This window comes from Triticum urartu, chromosome 6, assembly GCF_003073215.2.
Source record: "Triticum urartu cultivar G1812 chromosome 6, Tu2.1, whole genome shotgun sequence".
NCBI classification, from domain to species: domain Eukaryota; kingdom Viridiplantae; phylum Streptophyta; class Magnoliopsida; order Poales; family Poaceae; genus Triticum; species Triticum urartu.
In genome coordinates this window covers 456,546,763-456,560,812 of record NC_053027.1, presented here as the reverse complement: position 1 = coordinate 456,560,812, position 14,050 = coordinate 456,546,763, and the positions used below count along the sequence as shown (strand labels likewise).

General features: G+C 51.7%; 1 protein-coding gene across 1 annotated transcript; it reads right to left on the bottom strand.

Annotated features, from left to right (window-relative positions):
- Window positions 1–8,288: 8,288 nt before the first annotated feature.
- Window positions 8,289–12,790, bottom strand: LOC125516848. The gene is made up of 9 exons (XM_048682144.1): window positions 12,742–12,790; window positions 12,185–12,462; window positions 11,791–12,073; window positions 11,495–11,680; window positions 10,518–10,789; window positions 10,190–10,402; window positions 10,010–10,102; window positions 9,774–9,878; window positions 8,289–8,832 (listed from the first exon to the last, which is right to left on the bottom strand). The coding sequence occupies exons 1-9, from the start codon at window positions 12,788–12,790 to the stop codon at window positions 8,467–8,469; spliced, it is 1,845 nt and encodes a 614-aa protein (XP_048538101.1). The 3' UTR covers window positions 8,289–8,466.
- Between the last annotated feature and the right edge of the window lie 1,260 nt (window positions 12,791–14,050).

The following is a 14,050-nucleotide window of genomic DNA, read 5'->3' as shown; positions in this document are numbered from 1 at the left end:
GCCACGAAGATCAGATGGGCAAAGCAAGTTTCCCCGGCAAGACCCTTGCCGGGAAAGCTCGCCCACGCCAACCGAGCGAGCCACCCTCGAGCCCACCAACACTCGACAAATGCATTGGACAGGGCTCGGGAGGCACCTCTGTGGTGGCATGTAGATCTTCGTGAAGACAAAGAATAGTCAAGATCAAATGAGGATAGGAAGGCAGCCATCCTCACTGAAGAAACCCACAAGACCCCCGGCAAGATGCTTCCCGGGGACACCTGCACGCCACGGCAAGACCCTTGCCGGGCCACCCGGCAAGGCCCTCGCCAAGCACACCAGCAGGGCCACCGTCAGGCCCGCACCAGCCAAGTCTCCGCCGCCGTTCTCATGCAGCTGCCGACCCAACCAGCTAGGCAGGCACCTGCGTGGCGACATGCAGCCCTTCGTGGAGGCTCCACCACCGCGCCACCTCAGCTGCCTGCCTACCTACATGGCACCGCATGCATCGCTGGCCAGGGCACGTGTCGAAGCTTGGAGGAGCGGCGACGGATGGGACGGGCCTCGCCCCCGTCCCCGATAAAGTGGAGGGACACCTAAGCCTCGCATTTAATGCGCTTCGTCCTGTAATACCAGGATAACCTCGCAACACTGTTGCCTTTCCACCTCCTGTGTGCCATTGTGGCAACCCCTTTTTCTATAAAAGGAGGCCCAAGGCGACGAGGAGGGGGATTCGGCTTTTTGGAGCTCGTTACACCCCGTAGCTAGTTCAAGAACTCAGAATACATCCACCAAAGCAGGACTAGGGTTTTACGCATCCTCGTGGCCCGAACCTGGATAAATGAACCGCTTGCTCTCTGTTAGACCCACTCTTCTCTCAACCCCGCGCCCCGCAACCGCAGTAGGGATTCTTGTGGTCCCATAGGTGTCGTTCCCCACCGACATCTTTGGCGCGCCAGGTAGGGGAGCGCAATTGTGAGAATCGGTTTTAGCAGTTAAGTGAGCGTTTCTTCATGGCGATGGCTCTAAGAGAAGCAGGAGAAGGGGTCGAAAGATCGATGCCGGCGCGACTACAAGCAGAAGCTAAGTCACACCGAACCCTGACTACTTTCTTTCCTTTTTATACAAGGTTATTTCCCTCGGAGATGTCGTGCCTTTGTATGGAAAACCTACACGCCAGGGGGCTCTCCCGCTATCGGCAATGCCCTTGCCCTGTTTCGAGTCCACTCAACAGCTCAAGCGGCTGCGTATAGTGCGGCAGGGTTAACCTTCCGCGATTGATAACGCTCTCGATTCTGACTCGAGTCAAGCTCGACAGTTCGAGCGGCCGCGTTAAGAATGGTAAGGTGGCTCGTCCGGCAGCACGCATACCCAGCAGGCCAATGGGGATCCGTCCCCAAGACGCCGCCTTGGGCTTCCGCGCCGGCGAGCCTGCCCAGTTGGCGTAGGGTGCGTATACAAAGGGAAATTGAACAGGGAAATAACATGGATAGTACTGAAAGTGCTGCAGAGTTATGTTACATCAAATTATTGTCGCGGTTCTAACTAGAGATAGCAATTGTCTTGGTTGTGAACCCGCGGCGGCAATGAGGAACGGGATGCCTAATCCCGGCGTTGGCCCTCCACCCTCAGAATTCTGCCGACACGGCTGATGATGGGCTTGATGCGCTCCCTGAGCGGCACGAGGTCGACACCCTCCGGCAAGCTCTCCAACCCGGGGTCGAAGTCGAGGTCGGGGTACCAGTGCGCCATCTTGGTGAGAACCTTGGTCATGGCGCCCTGACAAAGCATCCGGGACTCCTCCTCCAGTGAGGCTGCCCGGTTGGCGTGGAGCTGCTCCAGAGCATGGACGACCTTCTCAAAGAACAAGGTCAGGGTGCAATGGGCGCTCACGCTCCGCTCCGGGGCATACCTCATGTCCGGCATCCCCATGGTGGCAAGCTGCGCGGCAGCCTAGTTGGCGACGGCGGCAAGGCGTTCGAGCCAACTGTTCTCGCCCGCCACATGATCGGTGAAGTTGAGGCCTTCATTCTGCCGCAACTACTTCTCGCCCTCCAGCGCCTTGGCTAGGTTTCCCTCTCGAGTCTTGGCCTCCTCCAACGCCTCCTCGAGACCCTTCAGCTTCAGCTTGAGATCCCCGATGGAGTTGTTGGCCTCGGCAAGCTCCCCAGCCTTGCCGATGACCGCGCCCTGTGCCTCCGTCAGAGCACCGTTAAGTGTGTCCTTCTCCCGGGACAGCTTTAACGCCTGTTCCGTCAGCCTGTGGCGCTCCTCCTCCAGCTCCTTCACCTGGCCGGCGTGAACCTGGGCCTGGGCATTGAGTGCCTCCTTGTGCCTCTGCTCCAGCTTACTGTTCTGCTGCAAGACAAGCTTCTCCACCTTGGCATCTTTGCCACGAAGTGTGGCGGCGAGCTTCTCCTCGCGTGCAGCAAGATCCTCCTCCTGGGAGTTCAATGCAGCCTCGCGCTGGGTCCGAACGGCCTCGGCCGAGTTCTTCGCCGCCTCCTGAGCTTTCTTGATGTCGGCAAGCTTCATGGTAAGCTCCACGTCGTACCTGGCCTGCTTGTCCTGGGCCTCCTTGAGCTTCTCATGGGCCTCGCGGAACCAATCCCGCGCTTCGGTGACGCGCTCCTGGAGGTCCGCCTCCGCCTTCTCCACCACCGCCATCCTAGACTCAACCTTGTCCAGGCGGGCGCGATGGAGCGCCTGGAGCTTCCGGAAGCTGGCGCCCATGTCATGGAGGAGCCGCCCTTCCTGCGAACTGCCGCCGCCAACGATTGGCTCGTCAACGACTTCGAGCCCGGTGGCGGCAAGCACCTCATCGTCGAACACCTCTCCTTCAACAGGCGTCCTGGTGCTCGACGCGCCCAGAAGGTGGACGAACAAGTCGTCGCTCACCCTCAGGTACTTGTCGGGGCCGGAAGCAGCAGAGGAGGAAGGCCAGTCACCAGCCTCCTCCTCCGTCTCCCCGGCAAGCCCCTTGCCGGCCTCTTCAGCGGCAGCCTTGTCGGCCTCCCCGGAACGCCCCTCGACGGCCTCCTCGGCAATGTCCTTGGCGGCCTCCTCGGCGGCGACCTTCTCGGCGTCCGCCTCGGCGGCCTTGGCGACACCCTCGACGACGACGTCCACGTCCTCTGGGTCCACCAAGGAGGAATCTGGGCGCCGAAGATAGGGGTGAGGCAAAGCCAAGACCAAGAACCGGAAAGAAGAAGAATCAGGGACAAAACGGCGAACGACTTACCGGTGCCGACACCCGGCTAGGAAACGGAAGTCCCCTCTCCGCCAACATTTGGCATCAAGGCAAAGCCAACGGCGCCCAAGTTCTCTTCCTCCTCCATGTGTGTGGGCTCGGTGATTGGCGCCCTTGTCGGGAACGTCCCTCGGGGCAGCGTGGTCGATGGGGGCGGCATGTTGGGAGTAGCCCCCTGTGGCTCCTCATGCTACTGCTCCCCTCCTGCACACCTGGCAAGGTCAGCACCAAAGTGCCGCGCCCCTGACACGTGTCGAAGAGAGAAGAATGATGAACTTACGCTGGGGGCTTTGCCGGGGGCTGCTGTCCGGGCTGCTCAATACCACCAAGGGCGCCCTCGAAGTACCAGCCGGGGGTTGGCCACCCGCTGAGGCCTTGGCCCTTTTTGCTCTCTAGGCCAGCGTCTCCGCGTCCCTGCAAAGATAAAGACAAGTTAAGATCAATAACGCAGGTTGGGGAGGCAGAGATAACGGGGAGGAACCGGATGCTTACTCATCGTCCTCCTCCTCCTCTGATGTCTTCCTCTTCCTCCTCGGACTGAGGGATCCATAATCAAAGGTGATCCCCGCGTCGATGTTTGCCGGAGGAGGGGAGGGAGGCGGCGTCTAGGCATGCTTGGATGAAGAAGGAGCGGCCGTCTTCTTCTTCACCGCGACCTTCGTCGGCTCCTTCACCGCCGCGGCCCTCATGTGGGGCCGGCACCCCTCCGAGGTCAGCTGTGGCTGCGCAGCCCTGCAGGGCCGGACCGGCTCACCGGAACTGGCCCGCCGCAAGACTCGCCCCTTCCCCGTAGGTGGCATCGGGTTTGCAGCCTCGGCCTCCTCTGACGACGACTCGCCGGTCACATCCTCAACCAGAGGAGCCTCGGTGCCGGCACTGCTGGCTCCCCCGGCGGCCGCCGCCCACCGGAAGAGCTCCTCCTCCTCCACAGCCATCGCGGCCATGTCCTCCACACCGCCGGTGCTGCTGGCCTCCCTGGCAAGCTGTGCCTCCCTCGCCCTGGTGGCGATGTAGTCCAGCTCCGCCTGGGTGGTGTCCATGACAAGCAGTTGCTCGGCGTTGGCATCAACGTACCCTTTGTGCAGGGTGTCAAAGAACTGCTGCACTTCGACATCCTCTGGCTCCTTCCAGCTTGGGTCAGGGCCATGCGCGTTGCAGTCCGGCATCATGGCAATGATCTCGGACCGACGCGAATTGTTGCACAATGGGACCATCCCTGTTGGTAGCTTGAACAACGGCCCCTTGAGGACCTTGCCGGCCTTTGCGGTGGCCCTTGCAACCTTCCTGGTCTGCTCAACCTCGCTGTCGCGGCCCACGTCAAGCTGGAAGAGCCGCTGGCAGAAATGGGCATGCTCCATCACCGTAAAGTTGTGGTCGAGGCCGGGGCGGAGTCGCATGATGTCAGCGGGGTTCGTGAAGAGCCAGGCTGGCCTCCCCTTGTTATGCAACGGAGCAATCCGGCGGCGGATGAAATCCGCCCCGATCATTTCAAGGGTGAGCCCGGCCTGGGTAAGCCGGAGAATCCTGGTGGTGGCAACCGTGAGCTTCCCGTCGGCAGCATCAACGTTGCTCCAATCGCTGCCGCGAACCGGCGGCACCCGACGAACTTTGCAGAACGTCGGCGGGTCCTTCTCTTCAATCCAGCACCACCATCCCTGCCATTCCTCCCACCTCTCCTTCATGGCGCCGTCCAGGTACGCCCCTTTGCATCTTGGGATCCAAGTGATGCAACCAGAGACGGCACCCCCCGGCTGGATCCAAGGGAAGAAATAGTGGCGGAAGAGCGCCGTGCTGGGGTGTACTCCAGCAAAGCCTTCGCAAAGGTGTGCAAAAAGGGCCATGCACGCCACCGCATTCGGAGTAAAATCCAAGAGATGGAAGCCGAAGGTGTGCATGATGTCGCTGAAGAAATCGGAGAAGGGAGGGCAGAGCCCGCAAGAAAGGTAATCAACGAAGAAGGGGTACCGATTTGAGGCAGGGTCGGTGCAGGCGGCGGGGATGACGCGCATGGCCGGGTGCCCCGAGTTATCCCCCCCCCCCATCTTCACTCCCCATGGGGGCCTGAAGAAGTCCCGAAGCTCCAACGCGTCGATGGTCGAGGGGAAGAAGAAGGCAGATTGCGTCCGTTGCCCCGACAGCGCGCTCTCCGGCGGCTCCACAGCCCCAGCATCCTTGGCCACCCCCTTGCCCCTGGTGGATTTTGGCGCCATGGTGGCTGAAGGAGGAGGGAGGACCGAAGGGCAGCAGAAGCACAACGGCGACGAGCGGAGGCGTAGCTTGGAGAAGAAGAGGGAGACAGGTGGAGGTTTTCGAGATTGGGGTCGCGCGAAGGGTACAAGGAACAGTGCGCCCGCGGTTATCCCTTTTTATGGGGAAGCCGCGGGTCGCACCGCCCATTTACTGCGATGTGACGCATGCGTGTGGAAACCGCCCCACGCATGCCACCCACGTCACGCACGCCCCTCCACCTCGCGTCACGCGTGCGGGTTGTGGGAAGCATAGCGCGCGAAAAATCTTACCACGGTAAAAACCGCCCCGCCTGCCCGCGCACCGTCTTGGGCCTGACCCAACAACGTGTCGCACTTATGTGTGGCCCAGGCCCAGGGGCTCCTGTCGATGTACAAAACTAGGGGCACATTTTTGTACCCCTTTACCTGTGCACAGGCAGTCAGAGCCGCACCCGTGAGCATACCAAGCAGAGCAAGGGAGGTAAGCCAAGGTAAGACCGAAGCCCAAGACGAAGCAAAGCAACGACAAGGACCAAGGCCACGAAGATCAGATGGGCAAAGCTGGTTTCCCCGGCAAGGACCCTTGCCGGGGCAGCCTCAGCGACCCCGGCAAGACCCTTGCCGGGGCAGCTCGCCCACGCCAGCCGAGCGAGCCACCCTCGAGCCCACCAACACTCGACAAATGCATTGGACAGGGCTCGGGAGGCACCTCTGTGGTGGCATGTAGATCTTCGTGAAGACAAAGAATAGTCAAGATCAAATGAGGATAGGAAGGCAGCCATCCTTGCCGAAGAAACCCACAAGACCCCTGGCAAGATCCTTGCCGGGGACGCCTGCACGCCACGGCAAGACCCTTGCCGGGCCACCCGGCAAGGCCCTCGCCAAGCGCACCAGCAGGGCCACCGTCAGGCCCGCACCAGCCAAGTCTCTGCCGCCGTTTGCATGCAGCTGCCGACCCAACCAGCTGGGCAGGCACCTACGTGGCGACATGCAGCCCTTCGTGGAGGCTCCACCACCGCGCCACCTCAGCTGCCTGCCTGCCTACATGGCACCGCATGCATCACTGGCCAGGGCGCATGTCGAAGCTTGGAGGAGTGGCGACGGACGGGACGGGCCTCGCCCACGTCCCCGATAAAGTGGAGGGACACCTAAGCCTCGCATTTAATGCGCTTCGTCCTGTAATACCAGGATAACCTCGCAACACTGTTGCCTTTACACCTCCTGTGTGCCACTGTGGCAACCCCTTTTTCTATAAAAGGAGGCCCAAGGCGACGAGGAGGGGGATTCGACTTTTTGGAGCTCGTTACACCCCGTAGCTAGTTCAAGAACTCAGAATACATCCACCAAAGCAGGACTAGGGTTTTACGCATCCTTGTGGCCCGAACCTGGATAGACGAACTGCATGCTCTCTGTTAGACCCGCTCATCTCTCAACCCCTTACCCCACAACCGCAGTAGGGATTCTTGTGGTCCCATAGGTGTCGTTCCCCACCGACATTTTCCTACCAATCTATCCCCCTAGGAGCATGCGCGTAATACTTGGTTTTTGATGACTTGTAGATTTTTGCAATAAGTATGTGAGTTCTTTATGACTAATGTTGAGTCCATGGATTATACGCACTCTCACCCTTCCATCATTGCTAGCCTCTTCGGTACCATGCATTGCCCTTTCTCACCTTGAGAGTTGGTGCAAACTTTGTCGGTGCATCCAAATCCCGTGATACGATACGCTCTATCACACATAAACCTCCTTATATCTTCCTCAAAACAGCGACCATACCTACCAATTATGGCATTTGCATAGCCATTCTGAGATATATTGCCATGCAACTTTCCACCGTTCCGTTTATTATGACATGCATCATCATTGTCATATTGCCTTGCATGATCATGTGGTTGACATCGTATTTGTGGCAAAGCCACCGTTCATAATTTTTTCATACATGTCACTCATGAGTCATTGCACATCCCGGTACACCGCCGGAGGCATTCATATAGAGTCATATCTTATTCTAGTATCGAGTTGTAATCATTGAGTTGTAAATACACTACAAGAAAGTTGTTAATTTGTGACAGTCGATGTCCGTCACAGACGTGACAAAAACCGTCAAGCATGGCTCCGCGTGATGATCCTACAATTCGTCATGTATATCGCGTCATAATTTGCCAACCCATCCATCCTTGATGGATTTTGGTTTCCGTCATGATCCATGACGGTCTTTCTCCATCATCAATCTGCCCCTAGGCCTGTTCGGCCCGCCCAAGGCCCAATCCTCTATGATGGACTGTTCCGTCACGGATTTACATGACGTGTAGTAAGATGAGTCCCATGTGGCACCAACGTGGGTCTGACGTGGCGCCAACATGGGTCTAACGTGGCGCCAGAGTGGGTCTGACGCGGCGCCAGAGTGGGTCTGACGTGGCGCCAGCGTGGGTATGATGTGGCGTCGTGCAAGCCCATGTATTATTCGGCCCAATATGGTCTGGCCCATTTATTTCTGTATGGCCAGGCCTATTAGCCCATTTTACCGTAGCCTGGTTGGCCCGTTTGTTTTGGGCTGACCCATTTCTACTTGTTCAATATTCACATCGGCCCATCAAAATTACAGGCCACTCATGTTTTTTGTTTAACCACAAAGTCCGTTTCCAGGCCCACTTCGTCCGGCCCATTAGTGTTTATTCAACCCGGCCCGTCCCATTTTTGTTTTTACGCACAATGTGTGCTAACATTGAGCTTACATATCAAGATCCACTAACATCAGAAGACAAAGGCACAAAATCACAAAGATAGAAAAAAGACACAGCATCAGAAAGCACAAGTAACATTGGGCTTACATCTCCACATGCACTGAACATGGAGCAGCAAAATGCAACAAGTTTGCTTCCAACAGTGTGCAGTTTGCACAACAAAAGCATTACAAAATAAGAAGGTTGGTTCCAGCGGTATATTGCATTCACATGGCTTCCATGCATCAAGTAGAGAAAGACACCGATCTTGGGCTCAAACAACTTACCCTTGAGCTGATCTTGGTTGCAACTGACTTAGCAAAAAGTCTAGTTTTGCATCCATCGCAGCTTGCTTCTTCCTGTTCTCCTCATCTCTCTTCCTATGCTCCTCGTCTTGCCTGGTCCTTGCTTCTTCGAACTCCTTCAACAGCTTGGTCAAGGTGTCAACACGTGCCCGAAGCTCAACATTGTCCCTCTTCTCCGTTGCCACTTCTGCACTGGATCTCGCATGGACATGCTGGATCCCCACATGCTGAAGAAACCTTGGCTTCTTAGTGTGCTTAGCAAGCACTTCAGCTACAGCCTCGGTTGCAGAGTTTGATTCCTGGCCATCTTTTGTAGGTTGAGAGGCCTTGTTTTCCATCTCAGTCTAGCAATGCAAGCAACAATCATGGTTATAAGACGGCTTAAGCACAAGTAGAGAAGACGACATCAACAAGCTTACATATATCGTCTTTGTAAGGAAATCTATCATGTATCCTTTACAACTAGACATTTGTGATAACAGTTAGACTAATATTTTTCCTGTGTGGAGGTGATTCAGGTTATTCATATATACTATCATCTACAACAAAGTGGACTATTTCCCGAATTAACTACAAGTGAGTAATGTTTAAGTCAAATTATTTTTGGAAGTAAATCTCTAAAATATATATACTAAAAGATAAGACAATATATATATATACTAAAAGATAAGACATTGAGGATGGCCAAAATTGCAATATACAGGGCATGTTTGGACTCTGCCCAAGTTGGCCGTGCGAACGCGAGGGCGAGCCAAAATATTGGCAACCGTTTTGGCCGCCCGAACTTGGCCAGCTCATTTGCGAGAAATTGAAATACACAGCGGAATGGAGCATGGGCACGCCAAATTATTGGCTGCAATCCAAGCAATGCCCAAGAATCTGGTCAACGCCAATTTTTTTGGCTTCGCAAGCTGGGGCATCCATCCAAACAGCCTCATAAAGCCAAATATTAGATTAATACAAAACTCTATAATTTTAGGTGGCTGATCAAGCACATGTCAAAGTGATTATGTGATTTTATTAAAGTCATTTCATCTAGCCACACATAAAACAAAAACTGATGCTTTTCAATCGCTTCAAATCATATCAGTTGTCTGAAAAAAGGTACAATCATACAGGATAGACTATTACAAGATAGTTAAGTGAACATGTTAACATTTTCAATTAAGATACGCCGACATTTGATTATCAGTTTTCAATCAGGTAAAGTGACTCAAACAATATTAGTTCTAGCCATGCAGAAAGGTAAAAATTGATGGTTGATAGTCTTTTGAAGCTGACTTACAATTGCAGCTTGCACGACATTAGTGTAGCTTTTCTTTTTCTTGTTGTAGTGACACTCCTTGAACAAATCCAATGCAGTGGGTTCTTTATCTTTGTATTTGTCGCCCTGGAAACAACAAATATGAAGGCAAGGGAGCATCATACATAGTTACTACATGGACGCAATAGTTTACATGAACCTATGGTCATGAATATTTCTCATGACAATGCACATCCAGAGCCACATGTTTGACTTACCAGATTATCACAATGCATCGGATAGCTGCGCGCGCCAGTAGTTTGGTGAAACTTAACTTGAGCTCGATTATTTTTGTTAATTTCACATATCCCCTACATCAATAGACCGAGTACATGTAAGGCACACTTTCTAGATTACCATATAGAAGGCGAGAGATTGGTCACGAGGAAGAAACATACCATCTTTTTGGGATCCTTCCAGCTTTCCACCAGCTCATTCGACTGCTCATCAGTCATCAAGGGGACAGGAGAAGTTCTCGTCACCAAATGGAGTGGGTGAGGGTCAAAAAACTCTTTCTTGAGCCTATATCGTTGTTGGCGAGTCGCACGTTTCAGCATTTCAGTACAAGCCTTCCTAACTGGCACATCATCTACGTCCATCTGAAACTTGTTCTAGTCCGATGAAAAAACATGTTTAAGTATCATGATTGCACATAATTAAAACAATAGCACAAAATTGATAGGTTGATAGCCATTAGAGGGAGAAAGGCCTAGACTATGTACTTACACCAACTTTGCCTACAAAGTTCCTGAAGATCCCATCTCGGACATGTCCATCTAGGTCCTTGTAATCCTTCCAGCGCTTAAACACAGGCATATGGTGTCTGACTGTGACGTTGCATTCAATTGCAAACTTTGCAGCAAGAAGAGGTGCCTCCGGCCTTATCCTCCCTTCTGGAATGACAAGCGGTAGTTTGCCCTGCCGGCGTCGAGTGATCCTTTCCAGGCCTTTTCCCAAATTAGGGCCCCTTTCCCTTGGCTTTTCATAGGATTGTGGACCTACAAAGAAAGTAAAATCAAGAATTGGATACAATTAGACCGTAATTACAAAGTATAGAAGTGTACTAATAAATGGAGAACATCTTTTCAAAAGGAGAAAGTGTAACAACGGGAATTAAGCTCACAAAAAAGCCAAGACAATATACTGGTAACCATATGGCGGCAACAATTAAATGGAATATTACTGTTCACGTGTTATCTATCATGTTGGTGTGTTTCTCATTGTTACAAATGCACAGGTTACCTGGAACTAAAGACATGGTTCGAGCAGATTTCGACAAGGCAATATCTTCAGCAAAGACAGAAGAAGAGAAAACTAAATCATGATTTCATATCAGACCATAAGCTGTCAGGTCTGTACATATCTATATTCAATGAGTATATGGATATAATCCATTGCCAGAAACACACTTTTAAATTATGAAGTAAGTAAATTGTCCTTCTTTAAATATTGTGATTTTAATAAATGAGCAATGGAGTTGTCCTTGAGAATATCATCATCCTACAGCACTGGAATGACTCATAAAAAATTATGCGCACATATGGTATAAATTAAGCTTAGTAATACACATGAAGTTGCAGTCAATAAGATAAAAAAATATGGTTTATATTAAGTATAGTTTAGACAGCAAGATGCATAGAACAATAGATTGAACAAGAAGTTTAGCTCTAATAGATGCTACAAAGATTCAGGTTATAACATGCCTTCAGAGTTATTGTTAGGTTGGGTTTCCTGATTTGGTTGGGCACTACCACCAGCTTCGGTGGCCATCTCATTGTGACCACTACCACCAGCTTCGTTGGCCATCTCATTGTCATCATCACGATGGGCAATAAGATCAGCTCCATTGGCAATCCAGTTGTCATCATCACAATGTGCAGGGTCATCATCTTTTTAGAAAAAATCATCTAGTGAGAGTATGTTCATCATGCAATCTGAGCTAATTGACTAGGCTAGCAATTCAAAATAAAAAACATAGTAAGGAAATTTCCTTCAACACCATGGTCATCAAAGTTGGGAATAATTTCTTCAGCTTGGCGGGCACAAGCCACAGAAGCAGTTGGCTTATCGATGACACTTGGTGTTTGATGTTTAGGATCCAACATCTCCTCACTTTGAGTACTTGCATCAGCATCTTGTAATAGAGCTTTCTTTGACCTTGCGACTCGTGAATTAGTAGGGATGTCCGCATGAACTCTCTTAGGAGGCCGAGGCTTGACTCCACCAGGGGGCATGGCCCCAGATCTTTTATTACTAGTTTTCTGACTAGTCTTCTTACAGCCCTAATAGATATGAATACATGGTTTAATCAACAAACAGTAACAAAATTCTGCTGCAATGGCAAACATGCAACATATCTAAGCAATGAATGACTAGATGGAGAAATTTAGCACCTTAGAGTTTGAGCTAGCAGCAGGTGTGGACTGCAGTGCTTCTATTTCATCTACTAAACTATCATCGGACGATTCTCCTTCACTGGTATTGTCCTCGTTAGGATAGTACTCAGCTTCGGAATCATCAGAACTATGCTTGGGATATTTTTTTCCAGGTGAAATGACAGTTTTGGCTGCAAACAGTGTTGATAGTGCAGGAATTCCGAGTGATTGCAGCACTGAATTGTTCCTTATGCATATTTTGATGCGCGACTCTTCCAAAGGATGCATCGGTGGTTCTAAGATGAGTGAACACATGAACAAGAATTACTATGTGTAAAATCTGTACTTAATAACAAATTACTACTTTTGTTATTAATTTGGCAAGAATATGTGACCCAAATCTACACTTGACAGCACAAGACCCTTATTTCAAATGTACGGCCAGAACTCTAATGAACAAGAAACACTAGCAATTGAAATCAAGCACAAGCAAAAGGCTTTTACCACATATCCTTTAGACATACATATGCATGAACAATAAATAGGCAGGCGTGGGGTGGGTTAAGAAGGTATACCTGCTATCTTCCGTCCTCGGGGTCTCTTCGCAGCAGTCTTCTTCCCCATCGGTGTGGCAGATAGGTCCTTGAAGCAGCGCAGTGTGGTGGCAGCGACAACTTGTTCTAGGGTTTAGTGGAGCGGAGGGGAGGGGGAGGGAGGTCTTGACCGGCAGTTGGGGTGGGTTAGGGACCAGTGGTGGAGGCGAAAGAGCAAGGGGAGTCGTGCTCAGCAGTGGCGCAGTGTGGTGGCGGCGACCCTTATTCTAGGGTTTGGTGGAGGCGGGTGGTAGGGGGAGAGGGGGTCCTGACCAGTAGTGGAAGAGGACGGGGAAGGGGAGGGAGGGGATTCGTGCTCTGCGGCAGAGGTGGAAGGGGAGGAAGGGGAGGGAGGGAAGCTGAGCTCGGCGGTGGAGGAGGTGAAGCCGTGGCCGGAGATGGGAGAGGAAGGGGAACGGGAGCGAGGAGATTTGGTGATTTGGCGATTTGCGGGTGAGGGTTGGTCGTGCGGTGGGGGTTAGGAATTTTGTGTGTCAAATTACTAATATGCCCTTCATATGGTAGTGGTGGATGAATGGGTATGTGTAATTTATGGTCAAATTCTTTTTGCTCATGCACATATTCATATTGATATCCTGAAGTAAAATTAACTCCATGCCCAAAATCATCAACACCATAGGCTTCTTCATCTGAAAAACCTACATTTCTTGGTTTCCGATTAAATATTGTTTCAACATCATCCATGTACTTGGAGCAAAATGGCAGGCATTCATCTGCAATATATGCTTCAGCAATCGAACCTTCTGGTCGCGCCCTATTCCTCACATAGCGCTTTAAAGTATATAGCCTTCTTTCAACTGGGTACATCCACCCATATTGTACGGGACCTCGAAGCAATGCCTCTTCAGGTAAGTGTACGGCAAGGTGCACCATCACATCAAAGAATGCAGGCGGGAAAATTTTCTCAAGCTTGCACAAAATTACAGGGATTTCCTTCTTCATTTCAGCCAAGACATCCCTATTAAGAGTTTTGCTGCATAGTTCTCTGAAAAACTTGCCTAACTCAGCTATTGCTTCATATATATCATTGTCCAAAAATCCTCTCATGTCGGTAGGTAAGATTCTCTGCAAAAGAATGTGACAATCATGTGTTTTTAGGCCTTGTACCTTGGTTCCATCAGCACTTGTGCATCTTGAGATGTTGGAAGCAAACCCATCCAGAAACTTTAACTCTCATAAAAATTGACAAAATGCAACCACTTGTTCTTTGGACAAGGTATATCGGGCCGGAGGCATCACATATGAGTCTCCCTCCTTCCTCAATTGTAAC

Coding starts and splice junctions, on each gene's coding strand:
- LOC125516848 (XM_048682144.1), bottom strand. CDS start 12,790: ATGGGGAAGAAGACTGCTGCGAAGAGACCCCGAGGACGGAAGATAGCA. Junction 12,463..12,741: donor CCGAGGACGGAAGATAGCAG/GTATACCTTCTT, acceptor CACTCATCTTAG/AACCACCGATGCATCCTTTG. Junction 10,103..10,189: donor GGAAGGATCCCAAAAAGATG/GTATGTTTCTTC, acceptor CTATTGATGTAG/GGGATATGTGAAATTAACAA.